This window comes from Alosa sapidissima, chromosome 1, assembly GCF_018492685.1.
Source record: "Alosa sapidissima isolate fAloSap1 chromosome 1, fAloSap1.pri, whole genome shotgun sequence".
NCBI lineage: Eukaryota > Metazoa > Chordata > Actinopteri > Clupeiformes > Clupeidae > Alosa > Alosa sapidissima.
In genome coordinates this window covers 7,955,834-7,973,722 of record NC_055957.1, presented here as the reverse complement: position 1 = coordinate 7,973,722, position 17,889 = coordinate 7,955,834, and the positions used below count along the sequence as shown (strand labels likewise).

The 17,889-nt window shown below is 39.6% G+C and overlaps 1 protein-coding gene across 1 annotated transcript in view; it reads right to left on the bottom strand.

The window, feature by feature from the left end:
• The window catches only part of LOC121700698 (alpha-(1,3)-fucosyltransferase 7-like), a 30,742-nt gene extending 13,819 nt beyond the window's left edge, over positions 1–16,923 (bottom strand). Inside the window, exon 1 of the mRNA XM_042083911.1 lies at positions 16,843–16,923. Coding sequence (XP_041939845.1) covers positions 16,843–16,859 — 17 coding nt within the window. The 5' untranslated portion in view covers positions 16,860–16,923. The remainder of the gene's footprint in view (positions 1–16,842) is intronic.
• Positions 16,924–17,889: the final 966 nt, after the last annotated feature.

The following is a 17,889-nucleotide window of genomic DNA, read 5'->3' as shown; positions in this document are numbered from 1 at the left end:
TTATCGTCGAAAGACCCCTCACTGGATGGTGTATAGTAAACCGCATTTAGAGGGTTCGTCATGATAACCTTTTCACCAAATATTGATTTTGATAACATTTATTGTCACCCACACAAACACATTTACAATGGTAAAGTATGAAACTAGTTTAAAAGCTATCTATAAATACAAAAAACACATTTTCATACAAATTAATGATACAAACATCTACAGTATATGTACATACAGCTATTATATGTTGTCTATGACATGTTTTTTCAAATTTCACATACTGTTACGTGATATGGTTTGTTAATGGAGGCCCCTACTCTACATACGATAGGTTAGAGCAGTCTTCAGACAATGACCTAGCAAGCATCATTTGTTTTTAAGGGCATTAAGCACTGCAAATTCTATGGTAGGCTATAACAGAATCTTGAAAAGTCAGAATCTTTTGATTGCCTGTTTCTAACACAATGATCTTTTGAAAAAAGTATTTTTCACACCAACAGTCCAGAGCTTTAATCCAGAGCTTCAGCAATGTTTTCCTTGATTGTAATGTTTCATACACAAGGGCCTCTACAGCACCCCAGGAATTTTGAGGGTTTGCATGAATTCCTTACGTCTGGAAAACACTCGTGATGACTTGTAACAATTCTGGCTTAAAAAGTCTCTGTTTTTTAGATCCCCTATGTGCTTCTGCTAGTAGTAGGCATCCGGACTTCACCGCCGAAACAATTCTCACATAACTTCTCAGCGATGATATGCTGTAGAATGCTGCACACACACGCCTTTAGGATGTTGTAAGGTAGTGACAACCAAATCCGGTAGCTTCAGAGGATTCACAGGTATTTGTTGACGAGACAATCATTGGTGTTTCAGCATTTTCTTCTTCTTGTATGTCTGTCATTTCGTTAAGTCAAACATACTCTTCAGCCATTTCAAGTTTCAAGTTATCGCTGAGACTGAAGTGACCCTTTGCATGCTCACTGTTTAAGCTTCGTAAACGAGGGGCGTTGATTCCAAAGCTGACGATTCACAATTGTTGGCTAGATCAAGGCAACGCATCGGGAAAAGACGCCTCTTGATCCTTTGGTATCTATCCAAGCCAACACTACATTTGAACAATCTATCAACCTTTTTGAAAACATTACTTAAAACAAGCATGTCTTTCCATAGATACCTCACTTTAGGACCTTGTACGAATTTCTCTACATCATTTTCTGCAGTAAATATTGCTTCAGCATATGTTGCTATTCTGTAGTCATCACTACACAGATGAATGAACCCCTGTGGTTCTATTTCAAGACAATTAGCATAAATATGGTAACATTTGGTATAGACCGAACTATTCCATGATGCTGTGAAGGTGCTATCCGAAACAGGTAGTTCAAGATCACTCCAAATATCCCTAAACATTATCCAATCGGCAGCACAAAATGAGATGTGTAGCATCCCCTCTGAAAACACCAAATACGGTGAAGCCAAAACATATAGCTTCACACTGCATTCTTCTTTGTCAAAAACATAGCCTCCTATGCGACCATCACTCAACATCCATTGGTATTCCAGAGCATTGCTCGGTTTATGAAAAAAGTTTACGAATGTTTCCTGCTTTCCTCTTTTTGGTGCAAAAGTTATTTCAGGATCCATTAGCCTGTTGCTAACCGACGTGAGCGTAACTCTTTTCTTGGAAACGGATACTCTTGGTGTATGCGATTCGGCCATCCTTGTAAATACAGGTCCAGAAACTCTTGACAAGTTATTGGTTTGACTGTCTTGAAAGTTAGTTACTCGGTACACACCTACCCGATGCTTTTTATGTCTTTATGTTACAACACTCCCCCCTGAACTGTTATCAACCAATGAAACACTGTTAAAAACTAACACACCCCCAAAAATTTCATCAATCACCCCTTGCATCGCTATAAAAATGAGAAAAATGCTATGTCCGCCATTTTGAAAAGAAAGTTTGTGCGCTCCGTTAAGTAAGTAAGTAAGTATTTATTTATATAGCACATTTTACATGCACAGGGTGCAACACAAAGAGTGCGGTAGGACTCGAATACATGCACTGCAAATTTGCCAGTGATTTGTCAAGTAGATTCAACTTGAATTGCTGGGTCTTAGATTAGATTCAACTTTATTGGCATTATGCAGAGTACAAGTACAAAGTTAGCGAAATGCAGTTTGCGTCTAACCAGAAGTGTAAAAAAAGCAGGAAAGTGCAATGTGATATATAAATTATAGACGGACAGGACAAGAAATTGAAAAGAATAGCTGGTTTACAGAAGGTAAACCCAGAAGGTAAATATGTGCAGCGTATTAGCAGTAGGCCTATATAGCATATGAACAATGTATGAACAACATGTAGGCTACAGATATGTGCAATGAAGTAGCAGTAACTTTATAATAGTAGTAAGAATACTATAGATGTATGCAGCTTATTTACAGAATATATTATAAGAAATGATTATAAGAAAACCATATAGACGGATATGCACAGTACTGTATGTACAGATATGTGCAGGAGGTTTGGACATCACTATGTCAAATAAAAAACGTAACGCTCAAATCGTGGATTGATCGTGGATTGATCATGTCTTACGTTTCCCCAGTCTGCTATTTGTCCGGATAAACAGACCCCTCAGATTTTCCAACACTATGAGGTTATTGGAAATTGAACAATGCTCTATTAAAGGACGGAAACTGATTTCCGATGCGGTTTTCTGATCTAAACAAAAAAATGTGGGGATTCTCAAAGTATAAAACAAGATATATTGTCATTCAGAGATGTAAAATGATTAAAATCTCCAGAACACAAAAGTTGTGGAAACAGTTGAGTTGTCAAAAGAGAATAGCCTAAAATTACAACCTGAGGAGATTTATTTGACTAAAGGGGGCTTCGTAAGATCGTGGAGCAAATTTTTAGAGAACGGTGTGAGCAGAACTGTTGTTACAGTTTTTTTTTCCTTCCATTGCTTAAGCAGAATTTTGAAATTTCAAATTCAAATTTTTTTTTCCGAAAAACACAATTAACACACAGCCGCCACAGCCAAATAACAGAATCCCTCGGATCTTTTACAAAATGAAACACTTGTTTTAAAATGAAACTCTATTTTGTTGTCAAATCACAAACACACCAAATGATCCGATTACACTTGAATCATGTACACACAGTAATGTACACTGTAAAATCTGATGTGTTAACTATACAACTACACTTTAAACAATTTGGAAACCGATTGCCTGGAAAAGACAAGTAAAGGAACTTATTTATGTAAGTTATACTAAGTAAGTAAGTCAAGTAAGTATTACTCGGTGCACATAAACATTTTACAAAAAAAAACATCTGAATCTGACAATGTGAATCTGTCAATTTGATTGTGAATTCTGTTCAGAAATGAACGCACGCAAGAATGCTTACAGCAATGATGAATGAATGAAATGCCCACCATTCCATGAAGAAAGTGTAACATTATGGAAATGAGCCTTATTAGGCTTATTATTAAGGATTGAACGAGAGAGTTTATTATTTTATACAGTTTATTATCACAAGTAGGAATGGATAAAATGTTGAAGGTCGCCAAATAATACTGTCCGGAACAGCAAGGCCTCACTATCACGCGGAAACACAGAGCATCAGACGCCTCAATCTCTAAACTGAAGAGTACACGTGAAACCTCACCAAATTCACACTAGAGGCTAGCTTTAGGCAAGTGCCAGACCATTCAAAAAACAACCAGTCCCTTCAAAACAAGGTAGAATGCTACGTTTAGTGGAATTCCGTGTTCATTTTGGGGCTATAATGAGGGTTCGGCGCTATGTATAAAGAATGTGTGAGGCAGAAGACAAGGACACAAGGAATCAGTGACACAAGGAATGTAACGACGCAGTCTTTTATTGACAACTGACATCCAATCTCAATATTAACTGTTGAATATAAAATGTTTGCTTTAGTTAAAGTAGTGAGGCTGATATGTCTACAGTATATACTCAAATACAATCTGGCTTTATGAAAAATCAGAAAAATTGATTATTAAAGATAGATTATGCAGATGCAGGCCTTAATATGCCTATAAACCCTATAGGGTATTTTACACAATCTAACATACATTTCTCATGCAACCCCTTAAGGCTAACTCCAACATCACCTTCTGCACAAACTAAAAATGTGTATTAAAAGCCTGAGTTTCATACATGCAGGGTGCACACTCTGTAATGTTTGTGGTAAATCTTGTCATTATATGAATGAAAACAGTTTAGCATTACATTCTATGTCAATGCAAAATTGTGGAAGTTAATGTGCTATATAAGGTGTATTAACAACTGGAATAATTACTTAATAATCTTTAAGTAGCCTAAGCAAGCAAGTTAGTTTGAAGCTCAAGTTAGTTTGAATGACTACATTTTGTTGTGTGTGTGTCTGTATACATGTTCATATGGATGTGTGTGTGTGTGTTTGTTTGTGAGTGTGTGAGTAACAACAACTTTCGTATGAATTTACAACTCAGAATATTATACAATATACAGTACAACAAACTTTAACAAGTTAATGTACTTACTTTTTCTAAGGCAACAGGTTTTCACAGTTTTTTAAGTAAAGCGAACTAATCACAATTTACACTGTAGCCTTTTCCTCATCGTCACCCACTTGACGAGAGAGTGTAAAGAAAGACGGCGGAGCTTCATTCTTCAGGCAACAAAAACACCTGATAGACAACGTTCTCATCATTTGTAGGTACAGAGCACCACACCGCAGAGATACTCTCTTCTCCCTCCGTTTTACCTTTCAAACAGTTACCGATGATTCCTTGACACGTTTTAAAGTCATAAGATCTCAAAATGATGGGGTCCTTTGGAGGAGCTCCCTCGATCTGTTGTTCAGTCATAGTAGACTATAGGTCTACAGACTCAGTTGGCCCAATTGAAAATGAAAGTCGTAGCCTAAAATGATATTACACCATCTCTCTTTTCCTCCTAACTCGTTGGGAGGAGGATCTTGATATCTGGAGGTAAAAATGGGCTTCGGTTTTTTCCTTGCCGGAGCGTTCGCCAGGTCTTCGTCAGGTTTAGAAATCCTGTTTTGAGGAGTGCCTGCTCCGCTAGACGGCCCCGCAACAGCATCCATATCAATAGTGAGCGCCTCTTCCTCACTGCCGCTAGCACTGCCGCTCTTTCTCTCTAGCTCTTTTATCCTCTTTGTGTTTACGAGCCTCTGCGTGTCTTAATGCTTAAAGAATACCTAGGTTTGCAACATAGGCTACATGTATGTAATCCTACACTACCCCTATTGTGCTTGAACTTTTCAATCGCAGGGCATAAGGCTTAAAGCTGAATTTTAAAAAGGTTACCCAGTGCCCGTTTGCATCTGCTCCTTTTATCCTCTCTGTTTTTACGACCCTCGTCCTTGATGGCGCAGCGTGTCTTAATGCTTAAGGAATGTCTGCGTTTGCAACATAGGCTACATGTATGTAATCCTACACCACCCTCTATTGTGCTTGAACTTTCAATCGCAGGTCATAAGGCTTAAAGCTGAATTTTAAAAAGGTTACCCAGTGCTTGTTTGCATCTGCTCAGCCATTTTCACACAATGGCTAGCCTAGGTTTCACCTCTTATGCGCGCTGATGCTGCAGAGAAGGAGAATTTTAAAAAGGTTACCGGGGCTCGATTGCATCTGCTCCTTTTATCCTCTCTGTGTTTGCGAACCTCGTGCTTGATGACGTAGCGTGACTCGATGGTTAAGGAATGCCCCTACGTTTGCAACATACATGTGCATGTGCAAGGTCAACCTCTACCCCCTGCTGTGCCTGTACAGTCAGCCTCTAGCCCGGCCCACAGGCATTTTTGATTCCTCCCCATTTGTTTGATCACGCCCCTAATCCTTCCCGCTTTTTCAGTCACTTTCAGCCAAACCGTCGGAGGGAGAAGACGTGCGACTAAGAGCTCCAGACTTCAGGCTCTCTCTCTCTCTCGCGCGCGCGCAGAGTCCCATCCCAGGGACTCTGTCTGTCTGCCTGCCTGCCTGCCTGCCTCTGCCCGCTACTAGGTCCGGGTAATCCTAAGGAATCCTAAGGAATCCCAAGCTCCCCCCGAGTTCAGAGCCCTCGCAAGCCACGCACGCCGCACAGGCCCCCGGCAACAAAAGTTAACTGTTCAACACGGTTGTCCCTCTCACACACTCTCTGGTTGTGCTTTACAGACTTTTATTTTAATTTCTTTTTATTTTTCAATAATACATTTTAAAAACTTCTTATACATTTTAAAAACTAAAAAAATTACTTCTTTTATACATTTTTAAAAAAAACTCTACACTTTTTACGGTTTCAAGGCACAAAGCAAAGTTACGCCGATGTTGCTGAAAGTTCCAGAAAAACAAGAACGGTCCCGCCCCTTTGTATGATGTCATAAGACACGCCTGCAGAAAATAAGACCTCCCCATCATGACGTCATAAGATACGCCTACCTCACGTGATCAAGAATGATCTGGAAGGTAACGCCCCCCTGAATCAGCGAATTTATAATTTGACCTCTGACCTTAATTAGGGGGCCCCCCATCCATCATCTTGACAGAAGGTGGATGTTATATCTCTCTTTCATTCATCGGACCTAATATTTAGTTGCCTTAAAAAAAGGAAAAGAAAAGGTGATAGACCCCCCCTCATATTTTTTTTCTCACCGGATCTGCATCGATCTCAAATGACATTTCTAAAATCAAATTGACGGAAATCCGTCGTACGACGGAGAACTTTAATCCTTGGTGTACTCCTTCTACTCCTTCTACGGACTCCTTCTAATGGTACTCTAGGAGTCTCCAAGATTTTTTTTTACAAAGATGACATACGGTTATCACTTCAGATTATATCAAAACATACTGTATATAATTCAAAATCCTTAACCACGCGATCAATGAAGTTAAAAGTTAAACTATTTTTTTTATTGTTCATGAAAAAGTAGGCCTATATTCGTTTTTATAATTAGTTTTGGCCACAATCTTACATATTTTTCCTTTAAACATTTGATTTTTACCTTTCTCGAGTTCATCCAGCCATTCTCTGAGTCTGGCGATACCAGTTTTAGCTCCAGCCTAGCATAGATCATTGAATCTGATTAGACCATTAGCTTCTCGCCTGCTAGCATCACGTTTAAAGTGTCTAAGATTTCCGGTAATTTTCCTAAAAGTGGTATCAGCTATCAGAGAACGGCTGGATGAACTGGAGAAAGGTAAAAATCATTGTTCAACTCAAGGGGAGGTGGAAAATGACTGTAATTCCCAGTGCCGCTGCTGGCCATTTGGGTGCCCTAAGCAGAACTACATTTGTGGTGCCCCGTATTTTTGTTTAAAATATAAATTTCTTAAGAAAAATACTACTATTAAAACATTACTAGTTTGAAGTGCTAGTATAAATGGTGCACTGTCATTTTAAGGGCTTTTGCCAGCTCCATTCAAATATAGACTATGGCTGATAAACTCTAGCGTTGTTTGTGCTACATTTACAGCACTATATTAACAATTATATGCATAATATTAAGTTGGTATAAACAGCCTTCATTGTTTTGGAAATTGAGTACTTGATGATAATGGTCTCGTCGGCTATTTTGAATCGATAAATGAAACGAAACTTGATGCAGCCATGTGACTGCAACTACGTGTTGAGGCAAGGATAATAGGCCTTTATCACGGCAGCCCACAGGCAGCTGAAGCAGGGCTGTTCACTTTCCTGTTGGCAGGCAAACCACAGGTGTTCCTAAAAACATTAACGAGGCCTCTGGTTGAATTAACTGTGGCCGAATCTGACACTTAATTAGAAAAACCTGTGCTCACACAGGAACAGTGCTGTTCACTTCCTACTTCGGCTGCCGTGATAAAGGCCTATTGTCTCGTTGGCTTCCCCATTGTCTCGTTGGTTCCCAATTTTAACCTAATAAATGAAACGAAACTTAAAGAAAGAAATACCAGTGTCCTCTGTGGTAATTACGGCCATGTGACTGCAACTAGACTTGGCAGATTCGCAAGATTCGCGTTTTGCAGTTCAATAAATCATAAGCGAAATGCACAATAGAGTGCTCTATCCAACCGTAGTAGGGCCTAAGGTAGACAACAAGCTACAACCCGGTTTTCATCCGAAAGAAACGTGTACATATGTGGATAAATAAAAAGCATCCCTGTAAGCATTCTGCTTTCAGCCGGCGTCTAGGGACCGTCTACAAAGTGCAAAACCGAAAGTGGATACAAAGATAGGCTACATGTAAATAGCTTCACTGTTATTGAGCCTAGTGCTTCCAAAATCACAACATACTACACCTGCTAATTGTGGAAAAAACTGACTCGCCCTATTTATAATATATTTTTATTGGAGGGAAAAATTCAATAGCTTCACTCTCATTGAGCCTATAGCTTCCAAAATCACAGCACACATCTAGGGCACTAGCAACATACACCTGCTAATTATGGAAAAACTGACTTGACCTATTTATAATATATTTTTATTGGGGATAAAATTCAATAGCTTCACTCTCATTGAGCCTATAGTGCTTTCAAAATCACAACACACATTTAGGGCCTCCCTATCAACATACTGCACCTGCTTGTTTTGGGAAATTATGCTCAGCCTATTTATAATATATTTTGCTTGGGGATACAATTCAATACCTTCACTGTCATTGAGCCTATTATCACAACACACATCTAGGGCCTCCCTATCAACATACTACACCTGCTTGTTTTGGGAAATTATGTTCAGCCTATTTATAATATATTTTATTGGGGATAAAATTCAATAGCTTCACTCTCATTGAGCCTTGTGCTTTCAAAATCACAACACACTCACTATCTGTCCAAGTTATTATACCTTTATTACACGGCTCTTCACAAGGCAAGTAGAATGCTCCATTGACTTGAATGGGATTTCTCAAGTAGCGGTCATTATTTTCGAGGACCTCTGAAAAAAATAATGACCGCTGTCAATGGCAACGGAGTTTGTGCTTCTAATTCAGGTAGCCTATTTTATATCACTACACAAGGACTGGAACTTCATTCAAAAGTGAAAGCAGACGGTTGCACTAGAGATGCACCGATTGCAATTTTCTGGGCCGATACCGATTTCCGATTTTTCATAGAGTTTGACCTGCCGATACCGATTTTAGCCGATTCCGATTTCATTTCTTCTAACCATTTTACAGCACACACACAAATAGTTATTTTCTATCTTTTCTTTGATAGAACATGTTAATATAGATGTGTAATCAACTTATCAATGATGAAATGGCTGTTAAAAAAAAATGGAACCGGTGAGCAGACAGATTCTTTTTCAAGTCTAACTTCAGATGCAGTAGGCTATCAAATTATGGATTAAGTTAAGTTATGGAACACCCATTTTATGCTTCTCACATCCAATATCCAACTAAAGATTTAAGAACAATTTTCATGATACATTTGAACATACTACCATGTAACATATTTTCATATGCATTGATGAATTTATGGGAGGGCGAGGGAAAAGTGGTAGCAGCCTAGGCTATCACGCAAACACAAGGGAGAAGTGGTAATAGCGATTAGGTGCTCCACCATATGAAAACAGTGCACGTCTGTTTTGCGGTGAAAACATTAAATCCAAATTCCGGTTAAATGCATCAATTAGGCTATAGAAACTTTCAGAGACGACTGATTCAGTATTCAGAGCATCAGTTTTCTTCATTGTAGGCTACTATGTCAAAAGCAACTTTAACGTTTGTTTGCCTTTCTAATAGGCTATCGTTTGTTCACTTTCACGACATCCACTTCTCAATCTGCTAGACTAGGGTATTTTAAGGCATAGCCGCAGTCTACGTGCAGTAAATAGTTAGAGTATTTTTTTTTCCAGCGGAGTAGAACTACTAGGGCTACTGTATGTCGCTGCTTGTTGACATCTTTGATTATTTTTAATATCGCAGTCGTTTATCTCCGTTCAGCAGGCTTGTGGTTCAGCTGTGGGCACGCAATTAGCGGCAGTGACGGGCGGTGATGAGCGATGTTTACGTAGCTTAATGAAGTGACAGCTTAGTAAATTCCACGCAGTAGGCCAATGGTAAAGCACAGCGTTTGCTGCATAGAAAAACTCACTAGCCTATTAGCGCTTTCTTTGTAGCCCTACATCCAGCCCTGTTGGCCTGGTTGCTAGCTTCTTCAAACTTTGCAAACTCAGCTGGGTGTTGTTACAATTGTGGCGCACGAGTGTATTTGACCGGCATAAAATCGGCATGTCTCAGACTGACCGGCCGGTCGCCGGTCATGGCCGATCACATGAAAATCTGCCGATTCCGGTCACCAGCCGATCTATCGGTGCATCTCTAGGTTGCACAGCTGTGTTCTAAAGAATGTTTGATGTTCAGCGTGTGTTGTTGCAAACTACTTGTTTCTCAGCAAATGCCACGATGAACGGAAACAAATATGGCTATGAAGCCAAAGGCATATTGTGGGGACTTTATTATTTATTACTTCAGGGCGGAACAAGACCGCTCCGCTGCGCGTCGGGGTCCGGTTCGCCCGGTCGGGACTTATTTTCCCATTAATCTTTTCTGATTGGCTGGTGGGGTGGCTATTAATTCTGAATAACAGGACACCGTTCCATATCAGTGCTTATGAATGGTAACTATAACAACCATAGTAGGACGACGGCATAGAAATAAACACTAGAAGTCGCGTTGAGCCTCTTGGAATGCGTCGATACGGCCGCCATCTTGGTACAGGGGTTCAGTGAGTCATTTGACTACGCCTGCGAGGGAAAGATGCCAGACTTTTGCGCCGCATACGGCTGTTCAAACGAGCGAAACAAGAAGACAAAGGAGAAAGGCATAACATTTCATAGGTAAGATTTTATTTTGATTGACTATGATACTAAATGTTGTTTTTTGTTTGTGTTCATGAAAATAACGTTATTCACACGGTATCATTAGGCAATTGCATTTGACAAGTGAGGGTAACGTTAGCTAGCGTTTGCACTAGTATCACGTTTGATGGAAGAAAACCATAAACTATTTAGATGTATGATATCAAAATCTTGGAAAGGTGGTAAGAAACTTTTTTGTCGGCTATGTTTGTAGAGTAATATCTGATAATGGTGTTGCAAGCTATGGTCCACAACCGAGTAACGTTAGCCTAATGAAATGAACTTGAGGCAAACTGAGCTAACTTTAACATTAGCATTTGAAACGACTCGTTTGAGTCATTCCCCATGATGATACCAGAGCTGCTTGAGAGACAGCAGTATGTGTGCACTTATCGATTCAGCCAGGACCACTTAGAGCTGTAGCGTCGGTGGATGTACATGTTTAACGTTGAATGAGTGTCACAGTGCGAGTGAATGCTATAATGTGTAATGTCACATTATGATTATGGTTATAATAGTTGTAGTTACGTTTACCATGTTGTGTATTTGTTAGCGTGTTAGTCTCTTTGGTTGTACCTTATGTGTTTATCCTCGTGTTGATGTGTGTGGTAAACCCTTATTGTGTGTTACATGTGTGGCAGAGACTACCCCTGTGTTGCCCTATGTAGTTATCCTAGTATGTCTGATTGTGTTTGAGTCTTCCTGTTCCAATAAATGGCCGTCCTGGCCAAAGGTGATTCTTGGCTGAGGGTGAGATCGCTACAGAGCTTTTTTTAAATTCCATCAGGGCCTCAGGTAAGAACAGATGTTTATTGCATGCGGTCATTGACATAACTATTTCTACCTTCCGCGGTTTGTTTACCATTTCTGGGCATGAAGCGTCTAGTTGTTATGGTAGCCTAGGTGGATCTCAGAGATCCAACACGGATCTGAGCACTTTCATTATGCAAAGCGAACGGTCAGTCAGAGAGATCAGATTTTAATCGGATATTTGAATCGGATTTCTGATGACAGTCTGAACTAAGCCTAACAGGTTAGCTTGGTCATTTTTTAATAGGTTTTTGTCATATTTGTACCAAATGAAAGTATGTGAAACCCTATAACAACAAGGTCTAGGCTGAAATGTGCACTCATTTAAAGTGGAAATTATAAACACCAATGTCTTTACTTAACCCTTAAACAGGCAAGGATAGAAATACAAACACAACTGATAAATTCTGGCTTTTATTGGTCTTTTACATCAGATGCGCTGCACTGAACACTGCTCAGCACTTAATGCGTCTGAACCATGACATGAAACATTCAAAAGTTCAATCCTGCTTTTGTCTTTTTCTCTTTTTTTTTATTATTTCAGGAGGATGGAATAACAACCCGAGTGTTGTTAGCTTCCAGAATTACTTCAGGCACATTATGGTCCGCTGTGGCATCACTCCAGGAGACACAGGCAATGTACAAGCACAGGACACCACTAACTGCCTGTCAGCTATTGACATGTCTTCAGTGGCGCCAGCTGTGGAGAATGACAGTGACATTGCACCCTCTCCTTTTGAGCAAGTGACTGGTGTGGTGTTAGACCATAGCTACCTACCTACCAGCTTTGGGGCCCTAACTGAGAATGCTCTAGTGCAGGGGTCTCCAACCTTTTTGGGAATGAGGGCTACCTGAAGACCCAAATCATATGGAGGGCTACTCATTTGAAACAAACATACCCTCACCCCTTTTTTGCGAGGGTAGTCCTCCTAAATAATAGGCCTATGTGATTTTTACTTTTAAATTATCAATATTGTGTAGGCCTATACAGTAAGTCTTGATATATTAAGCAACTGTATTTTCAACTTTAATATCCATAGCCTATGCAACACTACCAACATTTTTGTTCAGTTTATTCATTTCAACGTTTGCATGGGGAATCTATTCATTTTTTTTTTAAACCAAAAAAAAACAATCTTTTTGTGCAATTAATAATTTGGGTTACAATTTGTAAATGTATACCCACCCACCATTATGAATTCAGGGGTTGTTTAAGTTCTGATTTAAGTGGACAATTCGGTTTTAACATTTCAATCGCCCACACCACCCTAACATATGAAAACTCCTTTTAAAGTTATTGCACACCTGAAATCTCTCCATGTTCTGACAAAAAGAGGTAATGCACAGTCCTGCTCAGCCAGGCATGCCACAACATTTTCAGCGCTATTATACGGCAATAGCCAACGGAGGAGAAAAGGCCTGTGAGCTAAAGCAATTGTTTTTCAGTCCTTGAACAATCATGCACCGTATTTGACGAACATGGAATGGCCACAAAACTTTTGCAAAGATATGCTTCCATTGGCTACACCACACGAGCAAGTTTATTCCCCCTAAACTGTCTATGCGTGCGAACAGCGTGTATGCGCTCCGCTTCCGTCGTTGTTTAAAGATTGAATGGGAAACGGATTTGGAGCCAAAGGCTAAAATTCAACGCAGCTACGATTTGTAAGGTATCACCAATATCAATTTATTGTTACAGATGTATGGCATACATTCTTAAAATGGTTCTGGTCTTGAATTAAATATCTACTGAAAACTTTACAATGGAGCGTGTTTTTAGAGCGTGATCTGCAGGCGACCTGTTGGCTATTTTTAGAAGGTGCGCTGGGGGCGCCTCATAGCCGCCCCGCGGGCACCGTGTTGGAGACCACTGCTCTAGTGTATATCGCAGGATTTGTGTGAAGTGTGATGTATGCTGCAGTAGCTTGGTTAGTACAGCTGAGCCCTCATCTCTCGGTCATCACTATCATTTGCTGACCTTGCGTAACCATGGAGGTCTGTTTGTACCGAGCTATGGTACAGTAAAGGTGATTCAGCTGAGCACTGCATCAGACGGGCCTCCTCCAATATCTCATCTGCAGCACATCAGTGTTCAGAGAAACTGCTGAACAGAGTTGTGAAAGCAGATATAGGCTTTCAGGATATATTTAATCTTAGCAAACACCGTACTGAAACTCAAGATGGCATTGACAACCATCACTACGATTTAATTTCACGTATCGTGTCTCCCACAACATAGAAGACATGGGAGGGAGGGAGAGAGAGACTTGAGTATGGTGGAGAGAAAGAATGAGAGAGGAGATGGTTTTGAGGAGAGAGAGAGAGCACACACTGTATATTAACAATACACATATAAACCATTTACAGTAATATCCTTTTAATATATATGATTTTACAGTACCTGTCCATAATATTGTATCTTACAATACTTCTCAATATATATATGGACCCTTTCAAGAGAGTTCCATTATCAGCATCATAGTTGGCCCCACAAGACTTCCTTATTAACATTCCATATGTTATCTTAATTCAGAGGAAGTAGATTGGGGCCCAAATAGAACGTTCAAGCATTGTTTTTGTTTACCTTGTTGAAAGGGTACATACCTCTACAATATAAATATTTTCAATGATTTAGTATGTGTTTTGCAAAACGTGTAGCCTACATTGTACTTGCACTTGTTCAAAAAACATGTAAAACCCTGGGGCAGGTGCAAAGAGTGGGTTTGCACTTTGCTGTGTAGGCTGTCAAAATCAAAAGTTGGAAAACTGATTAAAAACTAACAGCATGAACATAAATGTGGAAAGTATTTTCCTTGCCTGGAAAATGTATTGTATAATTCATTGTCTCTACAAAGCTGTACAAGATGCCTGTGTCTATGGACTAGTCCTTTCTAGTTCATTTTTTTTTAAAGCAGGTAAAAATATGTTATTTTTTTACTATATTAAGATATAGTATTCTTTGCCTGGAAAATTAATTGTGTACAGTAAATTGTCTGGAGTTCTCTACAAATGCCTTTTGCGTATTCACCCCTTGCAAGTGACGTCACGTTTTGTTCGCGCCACAGCAAAATAGCCTAGTGGACGGCAAGAACACGAATCAAATCAATGGGTTGTAATGGGACATATCGCACAGCTAGGAGATTATAGTGAGATTTAACCGTAGTAATGCCCTTTCACGACTGTTGGCTTATTGTTTGGAATACAACAACATCCCATGTTCTTGCATAGATATATTTTGGTTTGTTTTCTTTGTGTTTCGGGAGTATTTCAACCACAATTGCATGCTTATCTCCTCAGTGTATGAAGCGCAGCAGCGGTTGCTATAGCAACCATAGACTCTGAACAGGACGGCAGATAGCACTTAGGCAAAGTCTTTGGCAAGATCTGAATGTAAACAGATAATACCGTTAATTTTTTTTTTGTTATTTCCTATTTCTTTCCATTCTTTAACTTAAGACATGTAAGTAAGTTTATTCGCTGGGCAACGTACAAACTGACGAGTTACATTAGCCCTAGCACTATGAGCTACGATAAACGTTAGCTAGAATAGCTAGCTTCTAAGTGTGGCAGCTAGTTATTATTTCATGTTCTGATATGACATTCTTAACGTTTTGACTATGTTACAACTGATAAAAGCAAGACAAATAAAGTAACCAAATCGCTTTGCAATATTTTAGTCCAGAAATACTTATGGGTGTTCATTTACCATAATGTTAATTACAGTAGCCTAACGTAACGTTATCTCCCCTTTGCTGTTACCACCAGTTTTAATAACTTTACATTTGCGATCATGACCCATTTCATCAAAAAACACCACTGGCATCTTCTTTGACTATCAGACCCCAAACAGCAATACATTGAACTACAAAGATGTTATAGTAATGGTGTTCAGGTCATCATAATCTTTATGACATAATGTAATTTGCCGTCCGTCTCCATCTTTTTGCCGTCCAGCATGGAGCCGTCACGTGACTTAAGTGACGGCTCCATACTTGGGAAATTAATGGAAAAGGTTGTTTTGCAACATTTTTTTAAGGCCTGACTAGGACTTTGAATGGTAACGCTGCGTGCGCTTGTTTGATTGCCAGCATCTTTAAATTTACATTGTTAACATTACTGGCCTATTTTGGAATGGAATGGAATGATGTTCATTAGATTGAACGTAAAAACAGGTTATGTTAACAAAAACCTCTTATTTTATTTTGACATTCGTATAAATATTGAAGGGAATCCAGTCCAGTAGGGCCTACACATGTCTTTGGCAAGTAGCCTAGGCTACTACAGACACCGGTGAAGAACAGTCAGCCTCAGCCAGTAGCACAACCAGATATGTAGCCTACAGCCAGCTTCAAAAGCAAGCAGCCCAGACCCTAACATTGGGCAATTATAGCTGTGAAGGTACTTCACACACAATTATTTTTCTTTCGCCAAAATATATTTGGTAGCTTCTGTATACATCCAAAATGGGGTGGGTGTTCAAATTAGTAGAAAAAAAACTATTGCATAAAACAGTTTTAAGTTGTTGTATGTATCTTTTTGCCGTGATATAGTCTTAATTTTTCCATTTAGATGTCTTAAAAAAAAGGTCTTAAAAGTCTTTAAATTTGCATTTGGAAAATGTGCAGATACCCTGAATATGTCGAACAAAACCGAAGTTGGTGACAATGAGCCCAGCACATGTGACTAAGCTTCCATGTCACCTGCCAGTAACAAACAATGCAAAACAGTTTGCAATATACAATATGTGAAATTGGCAATAACATACAATATGTGAATTGTTTTTTAATGCCAGTCATAATGGTGGTATTGTTTTCTGAGGTGGTACTCATTGTGAAAAGTTTGAAAACCACTGTCTTAGTGCTTTTGAGGTCACCACACATGCCATGCATCATCTAAATTCAAGATGGAAAACAATTACAATTAACATTTAGTATATTCAATTTTAGTGGGACCCATATTCAGCCATGTTTCATTTCTGCCTTTCTGGTTATGGAAATTGGTATATGAAAAGTACACAAGAACTCAGACAGTATAGATTCACATTCAAAAAAACATATATCTAAACTAATGCATGAAGATAATGTACATTTGTGAAAGTCTTGTCTTGTCACCATTAAACCACCATAGGAGGGAATGTTTAGCAATGAGAGGGTCGGGAGTCGGCATCTTAACAGAGATCTTTACCTTGAGGAAGACTTCATCGTAGATGTCTTTCATGCCGTGTCACACTCTTCTCTCTTTTTTGCTTGGGACGCTCGGCTCACCAAAAAGATCAGATATCTCCCGGAAGCAGCTATCGTGGTACAACCACTGAAACATATTCATGCACTTTCTCACGTTCCTGCTATATAAATAGTCAAGTGTTGAAATGTAGAAATGTTGAGCCTCCCTTACCTCCCTCCTGTAAAATGTTACGTTTATGTGTCTCCGTTACTCACTCAGTCATTCCAACTCCCCAATAACACAGCCTGCTTTAGATTACTGTAAATTTGAGTTTGCACCAGTTCCTATATATAGCGTGAAGAGGTTTAGATTAGATTAGATTAGATTCAACTTTATTGTCATTGTGCAGAGTAAAAGTATAAAGACAACGAAATGCGTTTTGTGTCTAACCGGAAGTGCAAAAAAGCAGAAAAAGTGCAATGTGATATACAAAGTAGGTGGTGCATAGACAGGACAAAATATATAGTGCAGTGTAGACAGTAGTATACAGTTGTTTTCACAAGGTGGTTTAGAGTAGTATAAATTAAATATAAGTATGTGCAGTGTTAACAGTAACCTTATAAGAGCAAAATAAATGGGACTGGGGGATGTCTGCCTCCTTGTTGTCCCTGTCAAGGCTGCCATGATCGTAGACACCTCAACAGGCACAGGCAACGAGGCATCAGGCGGGGCAGGGGGTGATGCGGGCTTAGTTTGGTGTATGTCACCGGGATGCAAAGCTAGAGTTTAGTAGGGTGACAACCGCATGAAAGAAGCTTTCTCTGAACCTGCTAGTTCGGGTGCAGAGAGACCTGTAACGTCTTCCGGAGGGAAGTGGGGTGAACAGTCTGTGGTTGAGGTGAGAACAGTCTTTGATGATGCTGCGCGCCTTACGCAAGCATCGCTTGCTTTGGATGGCTTCGATGGAGGGGAGTGAGGAACCGGTGATGCGTTGGGCAGTTTCTTGAATTTCCCCTGGGGATCAATAAAGTATCTATCTATCTATCTATCTATCTAGTTTTCACCACC